Source organism: Capra hircus, chromosome 3 (genome assembly GCF_001704415.2).
Source record: "Capra hircus breed San Clemente chromosome 3, ASM170441v1, whole genome shotgun sequence".
Classification (NCBI taxonomy): domain Eukaryota; kingdom Metazoa; phylum Chordata; class Mammalia; order Artiodactyla; family Bovidae; genus Capra; species Capra hircus.
Window position 1 is genome coordinate 101,023,581 of NC_030810.1, and position 27,873 is coordinate 101,051,453.

At 38.0% G+C, this 27,873-nt stretch overlaps 1 protein-coding gene and 1 pseudogene across 3 annotated transcripts in view; both read left to right on the forward strand.

The window, feature by feature from the left end:
* Positions 1 to 27,873, forward strand: part of SNX27 (sorting nexin family member 27) — an 83,142-nt gene that overhangs the window by 38,114 nt on the left and 17,155 nt on the right. For all 3 annotated transcript variants that reach the window (XR_001917871.1, XM_018046083.1, XM_018046084.1), the window contains exons 3-7: positions 10,093 to 10,285; positions 11,847 to 11,911; positions 13,979 to 14,083; positions 17,040 to 17,118; positions 23,062 to 23,225. Coding sequence is in view for 2 of the 3 variants with exons in the window: in XM_018046083.1 (XP_017901572.1) it covers positions 10,093 to 10,285; positions 11,847 to 11,911; positions 13,979 to 14,083; positions 17,040 to 17,118; positions 23,062 to 23,225 (606 nt within the window). In the remaining variant the exon portion in view is untranslated. The remainder of the gene's footprint in view (positions 1 to 10,092; positions 10,286 to 11,846; positions 11,912 to 13,978; positions 14,084 to 17,039; positions 17,119 to 23,061; positions 23,226 to 27,873) is intronic.
* LOC102174991 lies at positions 26,429 to 27,860 on the forward strand (annotated as a pseudogene).

Below are 27,873 nucleotides of genomic sequence, written 5' to 3' on the forward strand. Positions count from 1 at the left end.
ATTGTTTTCATTGGATATCTTTTCCATCCTTTTTAACCTATCGGTATAATTATATTTGAAATTAGTTTACTGGAGATAGCATATAATTGTGTCTTGCTTTTTGATGCAGTCTGGCAATCTTGGTCTTTTATTTACAGTGTGTAGTCTGCTTCCTTAGTGTAATTATTGATATAGTTAAAATTAAATCTGCCATCTTATTTTTTGTTACCTGTATCTCATCTGCTCTTTAGTCCTCCTTTTTTGCTCTTTTCAATTAATAGAATATTTTTAATGATACCATGTTGTCTCTATATAATTTGTCTAATTTTGTTAGTGGCTGTGTTAGGTTTGCAGTATGCATCTTTATAAATAGTATCTTTAATACGTTATTGCTTCTCAGTGTAAGAATTTACTATTGGTATATTTCACTTCTACCTTTTATCCTTTGTGCTGTTGTTACACATTTTTCTTCTATATGTATGATAAATTTTATGAGATTTTGTTGTTGTCTTTGCTTTAAGTAATTAAAGAGATTGAAAATGAGAAGAGTTTCTTTATATTTAAGCACATATTTCCATTTCTTGTGTTTTTCATTCCTTTGTGTAATTGTAGTTTCAGTTTCCATCTGGTATCATATTCCTTCTGCCTGAAGAAATTCCATTAATATTCTTGTAGTGTAGATCTGCTGGCAGTGATGTCTCTTAGCTTTTGTTGATCTGAAGAAGTCTTTATTTCACCCTTATGTTTGAAAGGCGTAAAATTCAGGGATGAGGATTTTTTTCTTTCAGTACGTTAGAAATGTCATGCCAAAGGAACAGCTCTCAGTTTCACCAGTCTTTTCTATTCTGGTGTTATTTAGTCTCTGTTTCATTTATTTCTGCTCTGATCTTGATGGGGTCTTTCCTTCTACTAACTAGGTTTTGTTTGTGTGTTTTTCTAGTAACTTTAGGTGTAGTTTACTTGTTTATTGGAGATTTTTCTTGTTTCCTAAAGTAGACTTATATTGTTATAAACATCTCTTAGAACTGCTTTTGTTGTTTGCATAGGTTTTGGATCATTGTGTTTTCTTTTTTTTTTTTATTCTTTTTATTTTTTTAATTCTATTTATTTTTTTTATTTTTTAAATTTTAAAATCTTTAATTCTTACATGCATTCCCAAACATGAACCCCCCTCCCACCTCCCTCCCCATAACATCTCTTTGGGTCATCCCCATGCACCAGCTCCAAGCATGCTGTATCCTGCATCAGACATAGACTGGCGATTCAATTCTTACATGATAGTATACATGTTAGAATGTCATTCTCCCAAATCATCACACCCTCTCCCTCTCCCTCTGAGTCCAAAAGTCCATTATACACATCTGTGTCTCTTTCCCTGTCTTGCATACAGGGTCGTCATTGCCATCTTCCTAAATTCCATATATATGTGTTGGTATACTGTATTGGTGTTTTTCTTTCTGGCTTACTTCACTCTGTATAATCGGCTCCAGTTTCATCCATCTCATCAGAACTGATTCAAATGAATTCTTTTTTATGGCTGAGTAATACTCCATTGTGTATATGTACCACAGCTTTCTTATCCATTCATCTGCTGATGGACATCTAGGTTGTTTCCATGTCCTAGCTATTATAAACAGTGCTGCGATGAACATTGGGGTACATGTGTCTCTTTCAATTCTGGTTTCCTCGGTGTGTATGCCCAGAAGTGGGATTGCTGGGTCATAAGGTAGTTCTATTTGCAATTTTTTAAGGAATCTCCACACTGTTCTCCATAGTGGCTGTACTAGTTTGCATTCCCACCAACAGTGTAGGAGGGTTCCCTTTTCTCCACACCCTCTCCAGCATTTATTGCTTGCAGATTTTTGGATCGCAGCCATTCTGACTGGTGTGAAGTGGTACCTGCATTGTGGTTTTGATTTGCATTTCTCTAATAATGAGTGATGTTGAGCATCTTTTCATGTGTTTGTTAGCCATCCGTATGTCTTCTTTGGAGAAATGTCTATTTAGTTCTTTGGCCCATTTTTTGATTGGGTCGTTTATTTTTCTGGAATTGAGCTGCAGAAGTTGTTTGTATATTTTTGAGATTAGTTGTTTGTCAGTTGCTTCATTTGCTATTATTTTCTCCCATTCAGAAGGCTGTCTTTTCACCTTGCTTATATTTTCCTTTGTTGTGCATAAGCTTTTAATTTTAATTAGATCCCATGGATCATTGTGTTTTCATTTGTCTCCATGTTTTTTAAAATTTCCTGTTTGATTTCTTCACCCATTGTTTGTTGAGTAGCATATTGTTTAGCCTCCATGTGTTTGTGGTTTTTGCAGTTTTTTTCTTGTAATTAATTTCTAGTCTCCTAGCATTGTGGTCAGAAAAGATGTTTGATATGATTTCAATCTTAAATTTCATGAGACTTGTTTTGTAGTCTAGTATGTGATCTGTTCTGAAGACTTCTGTGTACACTTGAAAAGAATGAATAATTTGCTTCTTTGGGGTGGGATGTTATAACTGCTAGCAAAGTACTGCTCAGAATCCTTCAAGTTAGGCTTCAACAGTATGTGAACCAAGAACTTCCAGATGTACAAGCTGGATTTGGAAAAGGCAGAGGAACCAGAGATCAAATTGCCGACATCTATTCATAGGAAAAGCTAGAGAATTCCAGAAAAAGCAACTATTTCTGCTTCATTAACTATGCTAAAGCCTTTGACTGTGTAGATCACAACAAACTGGAAAATTCTTAAAGAGATGGGAATACCAGACCACCTGACCTGCCTTCTGAGAAACCTGTATGCAGGTCAAGAGGCAACAGTTAAAACTGGACATGAAACAATGGACTGGTTCAAAATTGGGAATGGAATACGATAAGGCTGTATATTGTCACACTGCTTATTCAACCTATATGCAGAGTACATCATGTGAAATGCCAGGCTGGATGAAGCACAAGTTGGAATCAAGATTGTGGGAAGAAATATCAGGTATGAAGATGACACCACCTTTATGGCCGAAAGCAAAGAAGAACTAAAGGGCCTCTTGATGAGAGTGCAAAGTTGTCTTAAAACTCAACATTCAAAATATGAAGGTCACAGCATCTAGTCCCATCACTCCATGGCAGCTAGATGGGGAAACAGTGACAGACTTTATTTTCTTGAGGTCCAGAATCTCTGTGAATGGTGACTGCAGTCATGAAATTAAAGGACACTTGTTCCTTGGAAGAAAGGGAATGATAAACCTAGACAGGATATTAAAAAGCAGACGCATTATTTTGCCTACAAAGGTCCATATAGTTAAAGCTATGGTTTTTCCAGTAGTCATGTATGGATGTGAGAACTGGAAAATAAAATAAGCTGAGTGCTGAAGAACTGATGCTTTAAAACTGTGGTGCTGGAAAGGACTCTTGAGAGTCCTCTGGACTGCAAGAAGATCAAACTAGTCAATCCTAAAGGAAATCAGTCCTGAATATTCATTGGAAGGACTGATGCTGAAGCTGAAGCTCCAGTCCTTTGGCCGCCTGATGGGAAAAGCTGACTCATTGGAAAAGACCCTGATGCTAGGAAAGACTGAAGGCAGGAGGAGAAGGGGGTAACAGAGGATGAGATGGTTGGATGGCATCACCAACTTAATGGATATGAGTTTGAGCAAACTCCAGTAGATGGTGAAGGACAGGGAAGGCTGGCGTGCCGTCCATCTGGTCTGATGTGTCATTTAAGGCTAGTGTTAATTATTGATTTTCTTCTTTTTTTTTTTGGCCATAGCACTTGGCATGTGGAGTTTCCCCCCCAGGGATTGAACCCACAACCCCTGCATTGGCAGTGCAGAGTCTTAACCACTGGAATGCTGGGACTATCCCTCATTATTGATTTTCTGTTTGGATTATCTCTCCATTGATGTAGGTGTGGTGTTAAAGTCCTGTACTATCATTGTGTTACTGCCAACTTGTCCCCTTTATATTTATTAATATTTGCTTTATGTATTTAGGTGCTCCTGTGTTGGGTGCATGGGCTTCCCTGGTGGCTCAGATGGTAAAGCATCTGCCTGCAATGCAGGAGACCTGGGTTTGATCCCTGGGTTGGGAAGATCCCCTGGAGAAGGGAATGGCAACCCACTCCAGTATTCTCGCTTGGAGAATTCCATGGACAGAGGAGCCTGGCAGGCTATAGTCCATGAGGTGTCAAAGAGTCGGACATGACTGAGCGACTAACACAGCAGCAACAGCATGTTGGGTACATACATATTTACAGTTGTTATATCTTACTGGATTGATCCATTGATTGTTATGTAATTTTCTTCTTTATCTCTTATTACAGACCTTGTTTTAAAGTGTATTTGGTTTGATATAACTATTGTTACCCTGGCTTTCTTTACATTTCATTCATACGGCATACCTTTTTCCATTCCCTCCTTTTCTGCCTGTGTGTCTTTAGATCTGAAGTGAATTCTCTTAGGCAACATATATATGGTTCTTGTTTGTATATCCATTCAGCAGCTCTGTGTCTTTTGATTGGAGTACCTAGTCGATTTATATTTAAAGCAATTGGATAGATTTGTACTTAGTGCCATTTTAATTGTTTTGGGGTTGTTTTTATGACCCTTTTTTCTTCTTTTCTTTGTCTTTTGCTTTTTACGGTGTCTTTAGCATTATGTTTGGATTCCTTTGTCTTCTTTGTGTGTATATCTTGTGTAGACATTTGGTTTGTGATTACCATGAAGTTTATATATAGCAGTCTGTCACTCTATATGATTGTTTAAGTTTCTGACCCCTTAATTTTGAATGCATTTTAACAATCCTGTGTTTTTACTCTTCACCGTGTTTATTGTTTTTAACATCATATTTTACATCCTTTTTTGATGTGTATATCTCTTAACTGCTTATTGTGGTATTGATCATTTTGATACTTTTGTCTTTTAACCTCCCTACTAGCTTTATAATTGACTGATCAACTAAGTACCTTTACTGTATGTTTGTCTTTAACAATGAGATTTTCCCTTTGCTAATTTCTTATTTGTAGTTGTGGCCTTTTTTGCATAGAGAAGTCCCTTTAGCGTTTCTTGTAAAGTTGGTTTCATAGGGCTAAACTCTTTTAGCTTTTGCTTGTCTGTAAACCATTTTTGATTTTCTCCCTCAAATCTGAAGAATACCTTTCCAGGTAGAGTGTTCTGGGCTGTGGGTGTTTTCCTTTCATCACTGTAGTATATTGTGTCACTCCCTACTGGTCTGCGGTTTCTGCTGAAAAGTCGACTGATAGCCTGATGGGAGTTAGTTCCCTTGTGCATAACTAGTTGCTTTTCCTTCATTGCTTTTAATATTCTCTCTTTATCTTTAATTTTTGCTGTTTTAATGACAGCGTGTCTTGGAGTGGTCCTCTTTGGGTTGGTCTGTTTGGGACTCACTGTGCTTCCCAGATCTGGATGTCTGGTTTCTTTCCTAAGTTAGGAAATTTTTTAGTTACTACATCTTCAAATATGCTCTCAGCACCTTTTATTTCTTTTCTCCTTCTGGGACCACTGTTAAATGAATGTTATATGCTTGATGTTGTCCTAAAGGTCTCATTTTTAAAAAATTATTTTTCCTTTTTTCTGTTCAGTTTGAGTTATTTTCTTTACTCTGTCTTCCAGTTTTCTGATTCATTCCTCTGTATCATCTAATCTCTTATTGAATCCTTCTAGTGTATTTTTTATTTTAGTTACTGTATTTTTCATCTCTTTGGGTCTACTTTATATTTTCTAACTCTGTTAGAAAAAGTCTAACTTCTCACTGTGTTCATCTAGTCTTCTCCAAAGTTCTTTGAACATTTTTATGATCATTACCTTGAAATCTTTGTTGTATAAATTGCTTATCTCCATTTCACTTAGTTCTTTTTCTGGGGTTTTGTCTTGTTCCTTTGTTTGGAACATATTCCTCTGTAGCCTAATTTTGCCTAATTCTGTGTTTTTATTCCTATGTATTTGGTAGGTTGGAATGTTTCCTTATCATGGAGAAGTGGCCTTAAGTAGGAAATGCTTATGGGCCAGCAGCATACTTGCTTCTGGTCTCCAGACCTTTATGCTTTAGGGGTGCCATCTATATGGGCTGCATGAGCCCTTCTGTTGTGGCAGGCTGACTACTGTGAGGCACATCGGTAAGCATGGCTGGCTTCTGACTGGGTTGGTTGCCAAGCCTTGCCTAATGCAGAAGCTGTTACCTACTGGTGGGTCGGGCCATGTCCTGGGAGGGTTCTGGGTCAGATATCAGACTGCTGGTAAGTGCGGCCAGTTCCTGACTCAGCTGGCTGAGGGGTCTGGAGTTTTCCACAGTTGATGTTGGCCCACTGGTGGGTGAGCCTTGATCCCTGGGCAGCTGGCCAATAAATACATATGGAGAGACGATGATCAACATCATTAATAATCTTGGAACTGTAAATTAGGACCAGAGCAAGAAATCTTTTCATACCCATTCCATTTGCAAGAGTTAAGAGGATCTTTTTATATTATTACTGAAAAGGAATGTAAGGAGTATAAATTTATGTAATTGCTTTAGCTTATAAGTTGGCATTGTCTCCTTAGGTTGAATATTCACATACCTTATAATTCTGAAGTTCCTCACATAGAGTGTATCCAGGAGAATCTCTTATATTAATGTATGTACTACAGGCGGCGCATGCACAAATGTTCACAGTAGCATTGTTCATAATAGCTAAAACCAAGAAATATTAAAACCCAGAAACAACCTAAATGTATGTCAACAGAACAGACTTTTTTAAAAATGCAAAACAACAAAGTGCTATGTACAGTGGAATAAACCACAAAGATATATAGCATTGTGGATGAGACTATGTGAGAAAATAAGTGCCAAAAGTCTTATTCTGCATGATAGACTTTTTATAAAACTGAAATACCCTTTGAAAATTAAAATGAGGACTTCCTTGACGGTCCAGTGGTTAAGAATCTGCCTGCCAATGCAGAGGACACAGGTTCGATCCCTAGTCTGGGAAGAGTCCATGTTCCCTGAGGCAGCTAAACCCACGCACCACAACTGCTGAGCCCGCATGTCACAACTGCTGAAACCCGTGTGCTCTAGAGCCTGTGCTGTGCAACAAGAGAAGCTGCTGCAGTGAGAAACCCACGCACCACAACTAGAGAAAGGCTGCACACAACAACAAGGACCCAGGGCAGCCAAAGAAATTACCATGGAAAATTAAAATGTGAAGATTACATGTAAACGTAGTTTGTGCTTTTGTGAGGATTTATCAGTTACCACCTCCTGGCATTCATTCCACAGAATTAAGTCATGAGGATAAAGTAAAATGGTATGGCATGGATTTTCAACATTTACATATAGAGAAATTTAGAAATTATTTCAAAGCGAATTTTGAAACTTTTATTTGCAGAATCCAGAGAGACAAAATCAGATCACTGATCAGATAAGTTTTACAGTTTCCCCGCTCATAATTCATTCCTTTTCCCTCGTTGGGGTCGAACTCAGCAAAGAGTATCTCAAGAGGGCAATAACTTGGTACCCTTGGAAGCTGGCTTTGCAATCTGAACATTCCAACTTTTGAAGTTTTGTAGGATATGGTCAGTTGGAGAAGACAGTGATCAGTGATCGTTAAATTCAACATGTTCTCGCAAGCTAGACAAACTGTCTAATTTCCATATATGAGCCAGCCAGTCTGGGGTTTACATTAAGATGGAAAGATCCTAGAAGTACTACCTGCCTGCCTATATCTTTAGTCCCTATTTTATGATAATCTCCTTCATGTCTGGCAAATATATTTTTTGACTGACCATTTTCATTTGTAATGAGTCTGTGGTCATTTCTCATGGACCATGGACCTTCACAAGTTGATTCACCAGGGAATCCGTCATTTTCTTTGCAAATGAGTGTGTCCAAATCAGCGAAATGAATACTGATGGATCATAGGTTAATTTTAAGGACAAATGAAAAACAAAGCATCACTGTTGTAATATCTTTTTGTATGCTTTTCATTTGCTAAGCACCGCTAATTTAAAAATGGTTTAGCTCTTGTGGAAGCCATTCCTACCTGCATGAATGTATTACTGAACTGTCAGGCATCCTATTTATAGTTCTGTTCCCTTTGACTTTACGTTTAAGTGGGAAGAGGTGAGTGGTGAGAGGCCATTTGATGTTACTGTTCTCACCTTATGAGAAACTGAAATTTTAGGGTTGAAATTGTCACAAAGGCCTCTTAAATTTTAAGGTTCTTTCTACCCTGAGAAATGTTTTGTTAGACTTGAGATCACTCAAGTGATCATCATTGGGGAAATGTAGTCATAGTCTTTAGAAGGCAGTGATGGAAATACTTGGTATTACATGTGATTCATTACAGTCAGTTACAAATTTACATGATAATTATAAGAAGAAAACTCATTGGTCAGGATCGTATTCATTCCCTGGACACTGATAGTAGTTAGAGGATTTGCTTAGGGGAGGATCATAGGAGGAGAGCTGTGAGAGAGGAGTTTTGAATGACTAATTATTGTTACATTTAATTTATGCTTCTTAAATCATAGAAGCATGGAAGAGATTCTTCTTGAGACTGAAGGAAGTGCTTTGGTGTTTACATTCTCAGTGACAGTCTTTGTTTATTTATTAAATTGAAGTGTAGTTGATTTAGAGTAATTGTGTTAACTGTATCTGTACAACAAAGTGATTCAGTTATATATATATATTCTTTTAAAAGAATATATATACTTTTTTGTATACATTCATACATATATATACACACTTTCTTTTTTATATTCTTTTCCATTATGGTTTATCATAGGATATTGAACATAGTTCTCTATGCTGTACAGTAGGACCTTGGTGTTCATCCATTCTGTATATAAAAGCTTACGTCTGGTAACCCCAGCCTGCTACTCCCATCCCTCCCCCAACCCCTTCTCTCTTGGCAACCACCAGTCTGTTCTGTGTTCAGTGACTAAGTCTTGATTACCTGAGTAGATGACCTGTTTTGTGCACATTTAAATTTGTGAGTGATTTTTGCTAATCCAGTAAGTGTGATTTGGGGCTAATTTTCCCATCTCTGTGTAATTTGATATGTTCTGAGACTACAAAGTTACTTACTTGATGTTTTTGGATCATGTATCCCACCACTTTCCTTTATGAGGACACATACCTAAGAACTGCACATATATACATTCGTTTCTTCATCAAATATTTACTGAGTGCCTACGTGTGCCAGGCCCTAAACTGTCGACTTTTTAATGAGGATTATTAACTGTTTATTATTATGAGGAGGTCCTTAGAGTACTTTATTCTTCAGCTTTTTGTTAACTCTGTTTTAATGTTGGAAAGGAGAAGACCAAAACCAGGGACATCTGATTTTAAAAAGGAGCTTTGGCAAAAACGATCTTTTTGGTGGCAAAAATGATCTTTTTGGTAGCAAAAATACCAGTATTGCTTACATCATTTTTTAGACCTTTTCTTTGGAAATGTGGTTCACACACAAATGTCAGTCACTTTGCCTTATGATCAATTCTAACTTTTTACATCTCTCTCCAAATTTGCTTGCTTGTTCATTCACATTGGCTTTGAATGATTTTTAATTTTCTGAAAATAAAAACTGATAATTGGCTCCAAAGATATTTAAAACAGTGTACTGGAGTTTAATTGTAATAGCAAAAATATGATCATGGGCCCCTTGAAGGCAGCATCTGTCTTTTTTACATACAATTTCTGGCACGTTTATTAAAAGTAAATTTTGTTTTATGGTCACCTTGAACATAAATTCTCTGTTAAGTGTATAGGGAAATATACCTGCTGCTGCTGCTAAGTCACATCAGTCATGTCCGACTCTGCAACCTCATAGACGGCAGCCCACCAGGCTCCCCTGTCCCTGGGATTCTCCAGGCAAGAACACTGGAGTGGGTTGCCATTTCCTTCTCCAGTGCATGAAAGTGAAAAGTGAAAGTGAAGTCACCCAGTTGTGTCCTACCCTTTGTGACCCCATGGACTGCAGTCTACCAGGCTCCTTCGTCCATGGGATTTTCCAGGCGAGAGTACTGGAGTGGGGTGGCATTGCCTTCTCTGACCTAACTAGTGTCAATCTGAGCCTGACTCTAGGTGATTCTGTGATTTAATATGTAGTAAGTAGGCTTTTTTTGTTCTTCCCCCTCACCAGGTCTACAATGTTTACATGGCAGGGAGGCAGCTGTGTTCTAAGCGGTACCGGGAGTTTGCCATCTTACACCAGAACCTGAAGAGAGAGTTTGCCAACTTTACATTTCCCCGACTTCCAGGGAAGTGGCCATTCTCTTTATCAGAACAACAATTAGATGCCCGACGTCGGGGGCTGGAAGAATATCTAGAAAAAGGTAAGCCAGCCTATTAAACTCTATTATCTTGAGTAAACATCGGGTCGAGATAGTATGTTGTGGCTCCTAAGCTGCATAGCTAAGTTTCTAGAAACTCAATAGTGAAAGTCACATTTCTGACTATAGATGTTGATTGATCTGAGTGTTAAAGCCCAACACTGAACTGTTCAGTACAGCAGTTAATAGCCTATGTTATTGACTCACTGAACACTTAACAACAATAGAAAAATGCATAATTATTTTGTTATGCATTAAGGACCTTTATTTATAGGGTTATATTATTTGCCAGCAAACAACATACACACTCAACATGCTAAATTTATTTGGAAGCTAGGTATTTAAGACATTTTAATGAAAGTGATTCTTAGTTTACTGACACAGCCTACTTGAAAATTCCTTATTCCTTTTGGACAGGTTTGCTGAGTTGTAAGTGAGCTAAAGTCCCCTTGTTCTTAGCAGGTTATAGGTAGAAATACTAAAACTAACTTGTTATTAGTATCTCAGAACTTGCAAACAAGACATTAGGAATCTTTGGATGTGGAAGCTGAAACATTCATTTGTCTAGAAGGGCAGGGAGAAATGACAAAGATCTCCTAAATATGATGGTTCAGTTTGTGGCCCAGAGAAGAGACCTTGCTTTGATATAGAGTTATATAATTTGCTAGGCATGCAAATTTTTTCTTTAAAATACTCATTTAATAGAATAATGGTCTTATGTGGTATTTAGTAATTCTGTGTCCTTGTAGAAGAACTAATTGACCTAATTGAATTTTTAAAAACTTTGGTGGAGAGCTTTCCCTGAAGAAAAACCATTTCCTCCATAGAAGGTAGTTAAACTTTATCTATTTTTAACTTCTCTAACGTGGAATGGCCTCTAAACACAGCCCTTGGGAAATGAAAAAGAGTACAGGTTTTCTTTTTAATAAAATGAAGTAAAATCAGCAGTGTAATTTATTATCCCCATGAGAATGTTAGGAAATTGACTCTCTTAGATGATTACCTACCTACCTGCCTATTTTCCTTTCCTTCCTTTTCCCTTTCTCTCTTTCTCTTTTTTTCAGTTGTAGTTGTTGTGAAGTTAAACTTAGTGAGATGAGAAGAGGTACTCAGCTTAATACTTGATTACCCCTTTTTTCCCAAAGTGGCTTTAAATGTTAATGATTCTCTTACGGACCTTCTCCTATGCCAAATAGATATTTTCTTTGTATTTTAATTGTGCATTTGATACATTCCTAATTGTCTGTACTTTTGCTCTATTCTCTGGCTTATTAACATAAGCCAGCAAAGTTGGATTTACTGAACTTCTATTTCTCTTTTATGAGTGACTTCCTTTGTGTATGTTTAATGTTTTTAGCAAGCTGTATCTTTGTACATCCTATTATTCTTCAGTTCTACTTCATATATAAATGTTTGTTGTGCCTTAAAATACTGTGTGTCATGGATGGCATACTACTTCAGCATTGCCTGCTACTGATGATTTATATTTAAATCTTGATATGTTCTTGACTATATATTCTTAATTTTAAGGCCTCATGCCAGATTCTATCTTTGTTTTCTATAGTGTGCTCAATACGAGTCATTGGCGAAAGTGACATCATGCAGGAATTTCTGTCAGAATCAGATGAGGTAGGTGAATACCCACTACAGTGATTATTTCCCTCTTGGCTTCTTGTGGGGAAAATTGAAATTATTGATTCTGGGTTGAATTGCCATAAATTCTCCAAATGACTAATTTTTCAACTTCCTTTTTTTACGTGTTCCGCTTATGCTTCAGGTCCTAGTGCTAGGTCCACCTTCTCTTTGACCCCTTCCCTGATGCTCAAGTCATTAATTTGCTATTCCACCAAGAACTTCTGCAGTCAGTACCACTTAGTTAGCACTTTGTTGCTATCTCATTCTCTAATTTTTTATACATATAGTCAGGTTATCACTTTATAATTTTACTTTACTAGAGTATGAGCTACATGTAGGTAAGAGCTAAATCTTAATTATTTTCTTTTCAGCTTTTTGACATATAATTGTCAGATAGGAATTGTATATATTTAGGTGTGTGATTTGATGTTTTGATATCTGTGTAAATTGTGAAATGATCACCATAGTCAAGTTAACATGTTTATCACCTCATTACTATTTCCTCCCTTCTTTCTTGTTGTTTTCTTCCTTCCATCCTTCCATCTTCCCTTCCTTCCTTTCTTCACTTCTGATCTGCCCCTTAGCAAATTTCAGTACTGCCCCTTAACAAAATAGTATTGTTAACTATGATCACCATGCCGTACATTCGGTCTTCAGAACAAGAGCTAAATCTTGATCATCTCTATATTCCCGGTGCCTTAGCACAATGTTAAACATATTGTAGGTGCTTAATAAATACTAATTGAATAGACAAATGGCTGTGTAATGCTATTATACTAGTATGTTATTTACTGATTATTTTATATGTATATATTTTATTTTCCCAACTGGATTAAAAGTTCTTGCAGACAAGGGCTTATAACAAAGTGATGCTTAGGATGATTTTAGGCAATTTTACTCTTTTAAAAGTGGATTTGTTCCTAAATAGTTGTTTCTCTATAGTAAAAATTACAAGGTCACAGTTTGTTAGAGGAATGTGTAAATTTATCAAAAGCAGTAAGAGAAAAGGACTTCTTTTGAATTAAGGAAGATAAGAATTGTTTACTCTTTGTTTGAAGAAAATTGTGCATGTACCAGACTAATGCAGATTCCTGAGTTTCATCAGTTTTTCCTTTCAGAGATGTGGTGATTATTTCAGAGTCTGGAAAGGAACTTAGAATTCCACTTGAGCCAGTCTGATATTGTTGTTCAGTTGCTAAATTGTGTCCAACTCTTTGTGACCCCATGGACTGTAGCCCCCCAGGCTCCACTATCCATGGGATTTCCCAAGCAAGAATACTGGAGTGGGTTGCCGTTTCCTCCTCCAGGGAATCTTCCCAACCCAGGATCAAACCTGTGTCTCCTGCATTGGCAGGTGGATTCTTCACCACTGAGCAGCTACCAGGGAAGCCCATGCCGGACCATTTAAAACCAGAGAATAGTTGTTGAAACTTCTGCTTTCAGTTGTTTTCTTTTCTCATTTGTGAGTTCTGAATGTTTGAAAGTAAGCCAAAATCTCATCTGTGTTTGACCTAGAGTGCTTCACACAAGTTTTCTGTTTTGGATGTGAACACACTGAGTTTAATGTATTTCTTTCCTTCCTGTTTCTCTTAAAGGTTAACTTTTGCTACAGCCGAAAGTCAGCTTAATGACTGACTTATAAAATGTAAATGTATTGATTTATAAGATGTCTTTTTTCCCCTTTTCACTGAAACTCATTTTCTTTCTGTCACAAGTTTAGGAGTTGTTTAGCATGTTGCAAGGAGAGTGAAGATACACTGGGTCATAATTTTTTTTTTTTATTCTTCAAATAATTTTATTTATTTATTTACTTTATTTTACTTTACAATACTGTATTGGTGTTGCCATACATCAACATGAATCTGCCACGGGTGTACACGTGTTCCCCATCCTAAACCCCCCTCCCACCTCCCTCCCCATACCATCTCTCTGGGTCATCCCAGTGCACCAGCCCCAAGCATCCTGTATGCTGCATTGAACCTGGACTGGCAATTCATTTCTTATATGATATTGTACATGTTAATTTTTTTTTAACTAATTCTTTTTCTGTCCTTTCCCCAGAATTACAATGGTGTGTCCGATGTAGAGCTGAGAGTAGCATTACCAGATGGAACAACAGTTACAGTCAGGGTTAAAAAGAACAGTACTACAGACCAAGTATATCAGGTAAATTCAACTTGAACAAGTAGACTTATATTGGTTGGTTTAAAACTGAGAGAGAGAGATTAAATGAGTTAACACATATGAAGTGCTTGGAGTATCTGGCATGTAATAAATGTATTAAATATTAGCTGCTACTGTTGATGTTAATTATTATTAACTTGAAAGTACTTTGTCTTTCTTAAAAGAAAGGCAATAAATATCTTAGGTTGTATTGGTTGTGATTAGTACCCCCTCTTTTTAATTGTAAAAACTTTATAATGTACATTAAAATAGAATAGTACCATGAAGTTCCATGTTCTCATCACTCATATTTAATAATCCTGAAGATTTTGTCACATTTGTGTTATAGATACAGTTTTCCTTTTCCTTTGTTTAAATATTTTAAGACAAATTCCATGTTATTGGACCTGTATGCATTTCTGTATGCATCTGTGAAAAATACAGACATTTTTTTATATAATCACAAAACTATTATCAAACCTAAAAAATTAACTACTTGCTTGGTATTAACTAATAACAAATCCATAGTCAAGTTTTCCCAGTTGTCTAAAAATGATTCTTTACAGTTGGTTGTTAAAATCTGGATCTAAACAAGGTCACTCATGTGACATTTGGTTTTTATGTTTGTTTTAATATAGGGCCAGCTCCCTTTCCTTCCCTTCCCCAACTTTTCCCCCCAGATTATTTGCTTTATTGCAGAAATTGGGTCTGTGTCCTGTGGAATGTTCCACATTCTGAATTTACCCATTTGTTTCTTTTGCCTATTTATGTCATTTAATATGTCTTTCTGTTTCCTTGTATTTTCTATAAATGGAATTTTGCTCTAGAGGCTCGATTAGGTTCTGCTTATCTGTTAAGAATACTTCATAATCTATGTTATATACTTTATATTACTTCTCAACAGGAAGAACACAATATCTGGTTATCCACTTTTAGTGATTAATTAGTAGCTTTAGGTGGTAATAATTTGATATCTCCATTGTTTACTCCACTGATTTTTTTTATTCATTGAGTTTTTCACTGATGATTACTGTTGGAACCAGTGATTTTATTAAGGGTTGCAAAAATGCTGATTTTCCAATTCTCTCATGTCTTCACATTTATTAACTAGAATTCTTCTATAAGAATGTTCCCTTATCAACTAAGGCTATTTGGTATCCTGAAATACAGTTTGTAGGGAAGGGGGGATAAATATGTAATTCTTCCCTTTTATTGCCAATTCGTGGCATAAAGAAATGGTGCCCTTATTGATTCCAGTGATATCCAATGAGATATTTTTTTTTTTGTATTTGTGGGTTTTTAGATACTCAGTATGATTTAATCAAAATCAGTATTCTTTTTGGTGTTCACGTTGTTCTGTCTTTGGTCATTGGAAGCTCCTTCATGTCTGCTCCTGTGGGGTTTTTTGGTGCAACTCATTTGTTTATGATAGCAGCCTTGCTTTTTGGTACAAGATGCTCGGGGCTCATCTTTGTGTATTTCCTATACTAGATCTAGAATCAGCCATTTTCCCAAGGAGTCCTGTTTCCTTTCAGTGAGAAATGGTATTTAAAGTTCGTGATCTGGGTGCTGGGTATAATTGTTTCTTTTAGGCCTTTTCTTTGGTCGTTAATCTTGATTTGATAAAGAGACTAGCAGATGCCTGGATATTAGTGCTTATTTCTACTTTGTAGCAAATAAATTATCCCCCAAACATTTACTGTATACCATGGCAAAGGGTATGTACAGATCTGAGGTATTTCAGAAATTATAAAATGGTAGATTGATTACAAGGAAAACATTAATTTTATATAGCTTACCGATGTTTTGTTTTCAGTATTTCTCTACAAAGGTGTAATTTTTTTTTCATTTCTCTCCTTACCCGATTACTGAGACTTCTAGCTATAAGCCATTTTCCAGACCCTGAGAAGATACCAGTTTCTGTCTGGTGCAGTATAGGATTGTAACTCAGAACTCTTACAGTCTCCAGTCTCTGCCTCACTTCAGGGATGACCCTAGGTCTGCTTCGTGAGCAGATCTGGGAAGAAGGAAGGATATACTTAGGTTTGGCTTACCGAGACACTAATACTCAACAGTTTTTTCTTGTTTAATCAACACCTCATTTATACATTTTGGGATTCACCTTGGAAAGGAATTTTGATACTACTAGTTTGTGTTTTTTGCTTTGTGTTTTGTTGTTGTTTGCATGTAATTTCGGTTTTCTTTTATCTTTATATGGATCTTTCAGTTTCTTTTTATTTGTCACGTTAGGACCTTGGTTTCTAGAGAGAAGGACTGATACTTGTTCAAAGTGTCTTTGTTGTTCCAACAATTTGCTTTTTTCATGTGGATAAGAATGACAGTAATTCTTAGGAAATGGAAGTACTGAACATGAGACATGGATTATCTGAAAAGTAAACAAGAATAATTTGTGAAGTATGAAAAAAATTGGTAACCACTGTTTTAAGCTCAAGAACCAAAGATGTAGATCTTGTATGGTAACGACCTGTATTAAAATGTAGGCTAAATGTGTAAGACTAGATATTTATAAGAATTTATTTTCCTCTTAAAATCTGTCCTTGTGAAGCACATGTCTTGCTGCTGCTGCTGCTGCTAAGTTGCTTCAGTTAAGTGCTGTGAAAAAAGACCCTTATGAGATGAAGTTATATTTCAGAGAGCAAAGCTGATATTTAAGGAGAGACTATTAATCAGCTTTAAAATTTGTATTGAGAGGTCATAGCTATTTGGGTCGAATACTATAGGTACTTTTACTCTTTTATTTATTTGATGCATGTATATGCATGTGTGTGTACATACATACAAAGAAGAGCAGCTGTAGACCATGCATTTCGTTTATATGAAGCCAAGATAGTCAGGCCCTTTCCTTCTCCCTGCTTCTCATGCACACACCTATCTTTTCCCAGCCCCGTGAAACTGTGCTTAGTTTCCCTAAAGCTAATCTGTTTCGTTTACACTTTAGGCAATTGCAGCAAAGGTTGGCATGGACAGTACAACAGTGAATTACTTTGCCTTATTTGAAGTGATCAATCATTCCTTTGGTAAGTGCCAGTGACTAATACTAAGTTTGGGAATATTTTATTCTAATACTAATGTACCGAATTTCCCAGAAACTGTCAGATTGAAACTGTTGGCCTAGAGAAGAAGATATTGAAGACACGGGGCAGTCCCACTAATTGGACCTGTTTCTAACAAGCAGAAAGGACAAATCCCATTAAGCCCAAGTCTAGGTATCTGATAGCCTTTTTCCTCTTCTGTCAGTGTTGATTACTTGCACCCAGCACTGAAGCAGATATTTTCATGAGATTTTTAAAAATCAGAGATTCAAACTTAATATATTCTAATGAAACCACCTTAAAAAGAGGAGATTTTATTTAACTACAACTTGTTTTAGTGTTCTTTATGCTTTTTGTAGATTTTTAAGAATAGCTTACTCTTTTCAAGAGTTAGAAAGAGATACACTAATTAAAAGGCTTTGTTTTAATGCATGTATTTAAGTTTCTGTGTAAACAGGTATCCTTTTTCTAGGAAGTTTTATTGCATGGTGACAGAGATTTTCTCTTACATATTATTTTATAAAAGCTAGGGACAGTTTCATTGAGACCACAAAGGCGGGGAAGTCAGAAGGCTTCCTCTGACTTCCAGTGGTTTTGGAAGATTGACAGATTTCCAATGGTTTATGGGTTTTTTCCCATCATACGTATATAGGGGTAAGGGCAGAAACAACAGATCTATAGATCAGAATTTCCCCATTCTGGAAAGGGAGAGAGTATGGGAGATTTGAATTGCCCTGTCATCCCAGGTCAAGGTAAAACAACTTTGATTCCCCCAAAGCAGCTATTTCTCAATTATTTATTGTCTTCCCAACTCTCTGTAGTCTAATAGGCAGACATAAATGTTGCAAAGGATTGTTAAGGAACCAGGACACTTGGATTCAAATCTTATCCTTCTTTTCTAAGCTTTTCAGTTCAGTTCAGTTGCTTAGTCGTGTCCGACTCTTTGCGACCCCATGAACTTCAGCACACCAGGTCTCCCTGTCCATCACCAACTCCCGGAGTTTACTCAGACTCAAGCCCATTGAGTCGGTGATACCATCCAACCATCTCATCCTCTGTTGTCTCCTTCACCTACTGCCTTTAATCTTTTCCAGCATCAGGGTCTTTTCCAATGAGTCAGTTCTTTACATTAGGTGGCCAAAGTATTGGAGTTTCAGAATCAGTCCTTCCAATGAATATTCAGGATTGATTTCCTTTAGGATGGACTGGTTGGATCTCCTTGCAGTCCAAGGGACTCTCAAGAGTCTTCACCACCACCACAGTTGAAAAGCATCAATTTTTTGGTGCTCAGCTTTCTTTATAGTCCAACTCTTAGATCCATCCATGATTACTGGAAAAACCATAGCTTTGACTAGATGGACCTTTGTTGGCAAAGTAATGTCTCTGCTTTTTAATAAGCTGTTTAGGTTGGTCATAGCTTTTCTTCCAGGGAGTAAGCGTTTTTTAATTTCATGGCTGCAATCACCATCTGCAGTGATTTTGGAGCCCCCCAAATTAAAGTCTGTCACTGTTTCCATTGTTTCCCCATCTATTTACCATGAAGTGATGGGACCAGATGCCATGATCTTGGTTTTCTGAATGTTGAGTTTTAAGCCAACTTTTTCACTTTCCTCTTTTGCTTTCATCAAGAGGCTCTTTAGATCTTCTTTACTTTCTGCCATAAGGGTGGTGGTATCTGCATATCTGAGATTATTGATATTTATCCTGGCAAAATCTTGATTCCAGCTTGTGCTTCTTCCAGCCCAGCATTTCTCATGATATATTCTGCATATAAGTTAAATAAGCAGGGTGGCAATAGAGAGCCTTGATGTACTTCTTTCCCGATTTGGAACCAGTCTGTTGTTGTTCCATGTCCAGTTCTAACTGTTGCTTCTTGACCTGCATACAGATTTCTCAGGAGGCAGGTCAGGTGGTCTGAAATTCCCATCTCTTTCAGAATTTTCCACATTTTGTTGTGATCCACAAAGGCTTTGACATAGTCAATAAAGCAAAAGTAGATGTTTTCCTGGAACTCTCTCACTTTTTTGATGATCCACTGGCTCCTGGCAATTTGGTCTCTGGTTCGTCTGCCTTTTCTAAATCCAGCTTGAATATCTGGAAGTTCACAGTTCACATACTGTTGAAGCCTGGCTTGGAGAATTTTGAGCATTACTTTGCTAGCATGTGAGATGAGTGCAATTGTGTGGTAGTTTGAGCATTCTTTGGCATTGCCTTTTGCCGGGGTCCAGCCCCGGTGGATCCAGGGTGATTCGAAGGTGGGGGGACGGCGTCAATGTCTTTGGAAAAATACATATTTAATTACAGATATATAGAGAGAGTGTGTAGAAAAAGAGGCTGAATAACTTGGTCTACGTGGAATAGCATCCATGCTCCAGATGGGAATTCAGCCAGAAAAATGGGAGCAAGAAAGAAGCGATATGGTGGAATCAGTCTTTCCGGAAACTTATCCGATTTCTTTATTTTGGGGTTTGCTTATATACCTTTTGTTACGTATAGGGATGAATACAGAGTCACGTGGGGGTCAGCAGTCCTGACCTTTATCAAAATCAGGTGCTTCACTTAAATGTATAAAAAAAGGTCTTAGGGATATTACATCATCTTCTGGCCATGAGTGAGACCTGCTGACATTTTATGATCCTTTCTTTCTGATAACCAAAAAACTTATTTCTTCCAAGGGTGTTTTTTCTTAAACCAGGCACCACCCTCCAAATAAAGTTACATTCCTATAGGGTGAGGGTGTAGTGAGTTACAATCAAGAAAGGAATTTATTTAACCCAAGGTTAACATGATTAATCTTAAAGGTTAATACTTATTTCTCCTATATGCTTAAAGGTTAATGCTTATTTCTCCTATATGCTAGTTATATTCATTATAAGGGCAGGGAGCATGGAGATTTAGCAGCAAACATCAGCTCAACAAATGAAAATCCTTTCACCAATGTTCCCCTTAAGATCTATTTAGTCTTAAGATAGTGATAAAGTTACATTTTTACATAGCAAGGACACAGTGATTTATAACAAAGTACAGTGGTCTATTACAAAAGAGAAAAGTCATTAACTCAGAAAGTCTAGTATTGCTAACATCAAAAACTACTATATTTCCTTATCTATATTCCAAATACATTGATTAATATATTCTCAGGTGCCTAAGGATATGGAGGCCTGGCAGCAATCATTGACTCAACAAGAAGAAAAAGCCCTATGCTAATTAAGACTCTCAAAATACTCCAAAGCTCTCTGTGCTGTTTATGGTTAAGAGGTAGTAAACAATCATGTGGCAGGAGTATGGATAATCCTGTCACACAAGCTAGTCTGTCAGCAGAGAGGTTTGACCTAACACATCCTTGTCCCACCCAGAGCAGGGAATTAGCAGCAATTATTGACACAACAAATGAAAAAACCCTTCACTAATATAATTCCTAACCAACCCACTATACTAATAATTTCCAGCTCCCCAAAAGAATTTGCCTTTAGTAAGTCTAAAACATCTCATGCCTCTCAGATTGGGAGACTGTAAACAATCACATGTGGCCCGACGAACCTATGCAGGTGGGCTAGGTAACCTTCAGAGGAGTCCGTAATCTGAAACACTCTTGTCATGCCCAAGGAATTTTTATTGCCTTGGAGCTGCACGTTTACTCCTTCTCCGAGAGAAATGGTGATGGGGGAGAGCCCCCATAAAGTCAGAGGTGTAGGTGAGAGCATAAAACAGACTCTGGTTTTGGGGTAGATGCTCGGGAACAGGGGGTTTCCTGAGGCTTGATCATGTCTTTGCGTATGCCAAACCTCCTTCCTCATGACCTTTGCCATGGGCGGCATTCCTCACGCTGGCCCCCGGCAGCCTTTCTTTAGAATTGGAATGAAAATGGACCTTTTCCAGTCCTGTGGCCACTGCTGAGTTTTCCAAATGTGCTGGCATATTGAGTGCAGCACTTTCACAGCATCATCTTTTAGGATTTGAAATAGCTCAACTGGAATTCCATCACCTCCACTAGCTTTGTTCATAGTGATTCTTCCTAAGGCCCACTTGACTTCACATTCCAGGATGTCTGTCTGGCTCTAGGTGAGTGATCACACCATCGTGATTATCTGGGTCATGAAGATCTTTTTTGTATAGTTCTGTGTATTGTTGCCACCTCTTCTTAATATCTTCTGCTTCTGTTAGGTCCTTACCATTTCTGTCCTTTATTGTGCCCATCTTTGGAAGAAATGTTCCCTTGGTAGCTCTAATTTCTCTAGTGTTTCCCATTCTATTGTTTTCCTCTATTTCTTTGCATTGATCGCTGAGGAAGGCTTTCTTGTCTCTCCTTGCTATTCTTTGGAACTCTGCATTCAAATGGGCATATTTTTCCTGTTCTCCTTTTCCTTTCGCTTCTCTTCTTTTCATAGCTGTTTGTAAGGCCTCCTCAGACAACCATTTTGCCTTTTGCATTTATATTTTTGGGGGATTGTCTTGATCCCTGTCTCCTATACAATGTCATGAGCCTCCATCCGTAGTTCTTCAAACATTCTATCAGATCTAATCCCTTGAATCTATTTGTCACTTTTGCTGTATAAGCTTTAGTTAGCAAATAAAATGAAAAATACAAAAACTTTCTTTTGCAGTGTTATAAAGACAGTAACACTGGCTTCCCTGGTGGCTCAGAGGTTAAAGCATCTGCCTGCAATGTAGGAGACCTGGGTTTGATCCCTGGGTCAGGAAATTCCCCTGGAGAAGGAAATGGCAACCCAGTCCAGTATTCTTGCCTGGAGAATCCCATGGACGGAGGAGCCTGGTGGGCTACAATACACAGGGTCGCAAAGAGTTGGACATGACCGAGCAACTTCACTTCCTTCAAAAACAGTAAACATCAAGAGAAAGAACTCAGCCTTTTTCAAGAGAAACAGTATAGAAATTAAAAGTGGTGGTGTTTTATCTTGCTTGAGCATTGTTGCTGCTGCTGCTAAGTCACTTCAGTTATGTCCGACTCTGTGTGACCCCATAGATGGCAGCCCACCAGGCTCCCCTGTCCCTGGGATTCTCCAGGCAAGAACACTGGAGTGGGTTGCCATTTCCTTCTCCAATGCATGAAAGTGAAAAGTGAAAGAGAAGTCGCTCAGCCGTGTCCGACTCTTCGCGACCCCATGGACCGCAGCCTACCAGGCTCCTCTGTCCATGGAATTTTCCAGGCAAGAGTACTGGAGTTGGGTGCCATCGCCTTCTCCGTGAGCATTGTTAGGAAGAGGAAATAATGCTACCCAGAAGACACTTTTCACTTTGATGAATGTCTTATATTTGTGGAGGGATAGGGAGAGCCTTTCAGTTCTTACGAATAAAAGCACCATAAGTAAATAAAATGCACTGTAGCTGGATAAAAGGGGAGACTTGCTTTAAAGAGGTTCAGTGGTCATTGGCATAGTGAGTGAAGTTGCGCAGTTGTGTCCAGCTCTTTGCGACCCCATGGACTGTAGCCTACCAGGCTTCTCCGTCCATCGGATTCTCCAGGCAAGAATACTGGAGTGCGTTACCATTTCCTTCTCCAGGGGATCTTCCCGACCCAGGGATCGAACCCAGGTCTCTCGCATTGGAGGCAGACACTTTAAGCTCTGAGCCACCAGGGAAGCATAACTTGCCCAATAATGGATCAGATATTTTAACTGACTTTGGAGTAGGTGCTGTCCACAGAGTCAGCATGTTAGTTGAAGGGCGTGTCATTCAGGTGATAGATTTCAGTTAGCTTGAGGCTCAACTGGCCAGTCATATTAGAAGGCATAGATTTGGCTAGACAAATTGGATATTTTGTGGTCCCAAGACAGAGCTCCTTGATGGTCTAAGCTGATGTCCCGGTTAATGATCAACTCCATTCTTGTCTGCTTTACACAGTTCATACTAAGGAAATGCCTTATATGTCTTCTCACTCTGGCTTGCTTTGTTTTGTCTTCTCTCTAGTGCGTAAGCTGGCACCTAATGAATTTCCCCATAAACTCTACGTCCAGAATTACACATCAGCTGTGCCAGGTACCTGCTTGACCATTCGAAAGTGGCTTTTTACGACAGAAGAGGAAATCCTCTTAAATGACAATGACCTTGCTGTTACGTACTTCTTTCATCAGGTAGGTAAACTGATCTCCCTGGAGAGTCCTAATTTCTTTTTCTGTTTGTATATAGTGGTCATTTGCCAATCCTGTGTGAATCCTTGAGTAAGCTGTTTTGCCTCCTAGATTTTAATTAACTTTGTAAAATGTTCTTTTTTGTGAAATTCATAAAATTTCACAAAAGATAAGTTTAAGAAAGGGGTATCCTGGAATTCAAAATGTATTTGTTATTATTTTTTAAAGCAATAGCAAATGAAGATAATGGGGCTGTGTACTTTTTGAAAAAGATCTTCATCAGATGGTATGGAGATTCCTTTAAAAACTAGGAATAAAACTACCATATGACCCAACAATCCCAGTACCCTGAGAAAAACCATAATTGAAAAAGGCACGTGTCCCCCAGTGTTCATTGCAGCACTATTTACAATAGCTAGGACATGGAAGCAGCCTAGATGTCCATCAACAGATGGATGGATAAAGAAGCTGTGCTACATATATACAACGGAATATTACTCAGCCATGGAAAGAAACGTATTTGAGTCAGTGCTAATGAGGCAGATGAATCTAGAGCCTATTATACAGAGCGAAGTAAGTCAGAAAGAAAAATAAGTATCGTATATTAATGTATATATATGGAATCTAGAAAGATGGTGCTGATGAACCTAATTGCAGGGCAGCAGTGGAGATGCAGACATAGCGAACAGACTTATGGGCATGGGAGGCAGAAGGAGAAAAAAAGGGTGGGATGACTGAAGAGAGTGGCATGGAGACATATACACTACCATATGTAAAATAGATAGCCAGTGGGAATTTGCTGTATGACTCAGGAACTCAAACTGGGGCTCTGTGACAACCTAGAGGACTGGAATGGGGTGGGAGATGGGAGGGAGGTTCAAGAGGGAGGAGACATAGGTATTACCTATGGTTGATTCATGCTGATGTATGGCAGAGACCAACACAATAAGGCAATTGTCCCTCAATTAAAAATAATAAGTTTAAAAAGTTTTTCATCAAAACTGTATATCCGTAGAGCTTAAAGCATCAAATAGTTCTACACAGGTTATTATGAAAAATATTAGTTATTCCCACTTCTTTCCTCTCATAGGCAACCACTTTCACCTCTTTTTAGCTTTGTTTTTCTGTTGTTATTTATTCCATCTTTTTAAAAAAAATTTATTGAAGTATAGTTGATTTACAATGTTGTATTAGTTTCTGGTGTACAGCAGAGTGATTCAGCTATACATATATATATTCTTTTTCATAGTCTTTTCTATTATGATTTATTGCAAGATATTGAATACCGTTCCCTGTGCTAAATAGTAGGTCCTTGTTAATTACCTATTTTGTATATAGTAGTGTGTATCTGTTAATCTTAAACTCCTAATTTATCCCCTGTACTTTCCCCTTTGGTAAGCATGTGGGATCTTAATTCCCTGACCAAGGATCAAACACATGCCCCCTGTACTGGGAGCATGGAGTCTTAACCACTGGACTACCAGGAAAGTCCCCTGTTTCTGTTCTTTAAAGAAGTTCGTTTGTATCATATTTTAGATTCCACAAATAAATGAGATCATATGATATTTGTTGAATAATGCTCTATTTCTCTCACACACACACACACACACACACATACGTTCTTAATCCATTCATCTATCCATGGATATGTAGGTTGCTTCCATGATGAAGGGGATAAATTAGGAGTTTAAGATTAACAGATACACACTACTATATACAAAATAGGTAATTAACAAGGACCTACTATTTAGCACAGGGAACGGTATTCAATATCTTGCAATAAATCATAATAGAAAAGACTATGAAAAAGAATATATGTATGTATAGCTGAATCACTCTGCTGTACACCAGAAACTAATACAACATTGTTATAAATAGCACTACAGTGAACATTGGGGTTCTTGTATCTTTTTGAATTAGTTTTCTCCATATATATGCCCAGGAGTGGAATTTTTTGATTGTATGGTAACTCTGCTCTACTTTCAGTTTTATGAGGAACCTCCATACTGGTTTCCACAGTTCAGTTCAGTTCAGTTCATTGGCTCAGTCGCATCCGACTCTTTGCGACCTCATGAACTGCAGCACACCAGGCCTCCCTGTCCATCATCAACTCCTGGAGTTTACTCAAACTCATGCCCATTGAGTTGGTAATGTCATCCAACCGTTTCATCCTCTGTTGTCCCCTTTTCCTCCTGCCTTCAATCTCTTCCAGCATCAGGGTCTTTTCCAGTGAGTCGGTTCTTTGTATCAGGTAGCCAAAGTATTGGAGTTTCAGCTTCAGCATCAGTCCTTCCCATGAATATTCAGGACTGATTTCCTTTAGGTTGGACAGGTTGGATCTCCTTGCAGTCCAAGGGACTCTCAAGAGTCTTCACCACCACCACAGTTGAAAAGCATCAATTCTTTAGTGCTCAACTTTCTTTATAGTCCAACTCTCAGATCCATCCATGACTACTGGAAAAACCATAGCTTTGACTAGATGGACCTTTGTTGGCAAAGTAATGTCTCTGCTTTTTAATAAGCTGTTTAGGCTGGTCATAGCTTTTCTTCCAAGGAGTAAGCATCTTTTAATTTCATGGCTGCAATCACCATCTGCAGTGATTTTGGAGCCCCCCCCAAAGTTGGTGTAGCTGCTTTCCTCAGTCGCTGCACCAATTTACATTCCTACCAACAGTGTAGGAGGGTTTGTTTTTCTCCACACCCTCTCCAGCATTTCTTATTTGTAGACTTTTTAATGATGGTTATTCGGACCATTGTGAAGTGATACCTCATTGCAGTTTTGATTTGCATTTCTCTAATAATGAGTGATATTGAGCATATTTTTAAAAAATTCATTTTATTGAAGTGTTGACTTATAATTGTGTTAATTTCTACTGTACAACAAAGTGATTCAGTTACACATATGATACACATGTTCTTTTCCATATTCTTTTCCATTATGGTTTATCACAGGATGTTGAATATAGATCCCATTGCTATATAATATGACTTTGTTATCTATTCATCCTATATATGATAGTTTGCATCTGCTAATCCCAAACTCACAATCCTTCCTCCCCTGTGGTGACTGCAGATCTGTTCTCTATGTCTGTGAGTGTGTTTTTTGTTTCACAGATATGTTTATTTATGTCATATTTTAGATTCTACATACAAGTGATGTCATATGGCATTTGTCTTTTTCTGACTGACTTTTCTTAGTATCATAATCTCTAGGTCCGCCTATGTTGCTGAAAATGTCACCATTTCAGTCTTTTTTATGGCTCAGTAATATTTCACTGTGTGTGTAAGTTATTTTCTAGAAGTCAGACTATCTGGTTTAAGTACAAGCTCTCCATTGGGTAAATACTTAACATAGCTTTGTTAAGATCTGTTTTCTGGAAAACAAGAGGCGGAGGATTGCGATAGTGATGAACCAGTTCACGCCGGAGCCAGAGGAAAATCTTTCGCCAGGTGGACACGCCGCCTCCACCGCCACAGCAGCATCATGGGGAAGGGCGATCCCAACAAGCCACGGGGCAAGATGTCTTCGTATGCCTTCTTCGTGCAAACCTGCCGCGAGGAGCACAAGAAGAAGCACCCTGACTCCTCAGTCAATTTCGCAGAGTTTTCCAAGAAATGTTCCGAGAGATGGAAGACCATGTCGGCCAAGGAAAAGTCCGAGTTCGAAGACATGGCAAAAAGTGACAAGCTCGCTACCACAGGGAGATGAAAAATTATGTCCCTCCTAAAGGTGACAAGAAGGGAAAGAAAAAAGATCCCAACGCTCCGAAAAGGCCTCCATCTGCCTTCTTCCTCTTTCGCTCTGAACATTGCCCAAAGATCAAAAGTGAACACTCTGGCTTATCCATTGGGGATACTGCAAAAAAATTGGGTGAAATGTGGTCTTAGCAGTCAGCCAAAGATAAACAGCCTTATGAACAGAAAGCAGCTAAGCTAAAGGAGAAATACCAAAAGGATATTGCTGTGTACCGTGCCAAGGGCAAGAGTGAAGCGCGGGAGAAAAGGGCCCTGGCAGGCCGACAGGCTCCAAGAAGAAGAATGAACCGGAGGATGAGGAGGAAGAAGGTGAAGATGAGGAGGAGGAGGAGGGAGATGAGGAAGAAATGGCTATCTTGTAATGATGTGTGTGGAGTGTGCATGTGTGCTCAGGCAGTTGTTTTGCTAAGAATGTGAATACAAGTGCAGCTCAATATTAGCTTCAGTATAAAAACTGTACAGATTTTTGTATAGCTGGTAAGATTCTTTGTAGAGAAAATACCTTTTAAAAAATGCAAGTTGTGGCTTTTTGAGGGGCTACTACATACAGTTAGAGTTTCAAGCTTCTGATGTTAAATGTTTCTAAATATTTAATGGTTTCTTTAATTTCTTGACTTGTGTATGGTAGCACAGCAAACTCATAGAAATTAGCATCAATAACACCTTTTGGGTTTTCTAGAACGAGAATGTTGTGTTTTGTTTTGTTTTGTTTTTAAATTTTGTAATAAAATTGTATATATTATTCCTATTGTTCTTGTCTTATAAGCTAAATTAGCTTTTACTTTCATGGTCTGGAGCCATATCACTTTTTTTGTCTTTCTGCCTGATAGTTCTTAGACATGGTTGATTTAGTAAAATGTTTTGTTAAAGTCAAACATGCCAATATTCATATTTA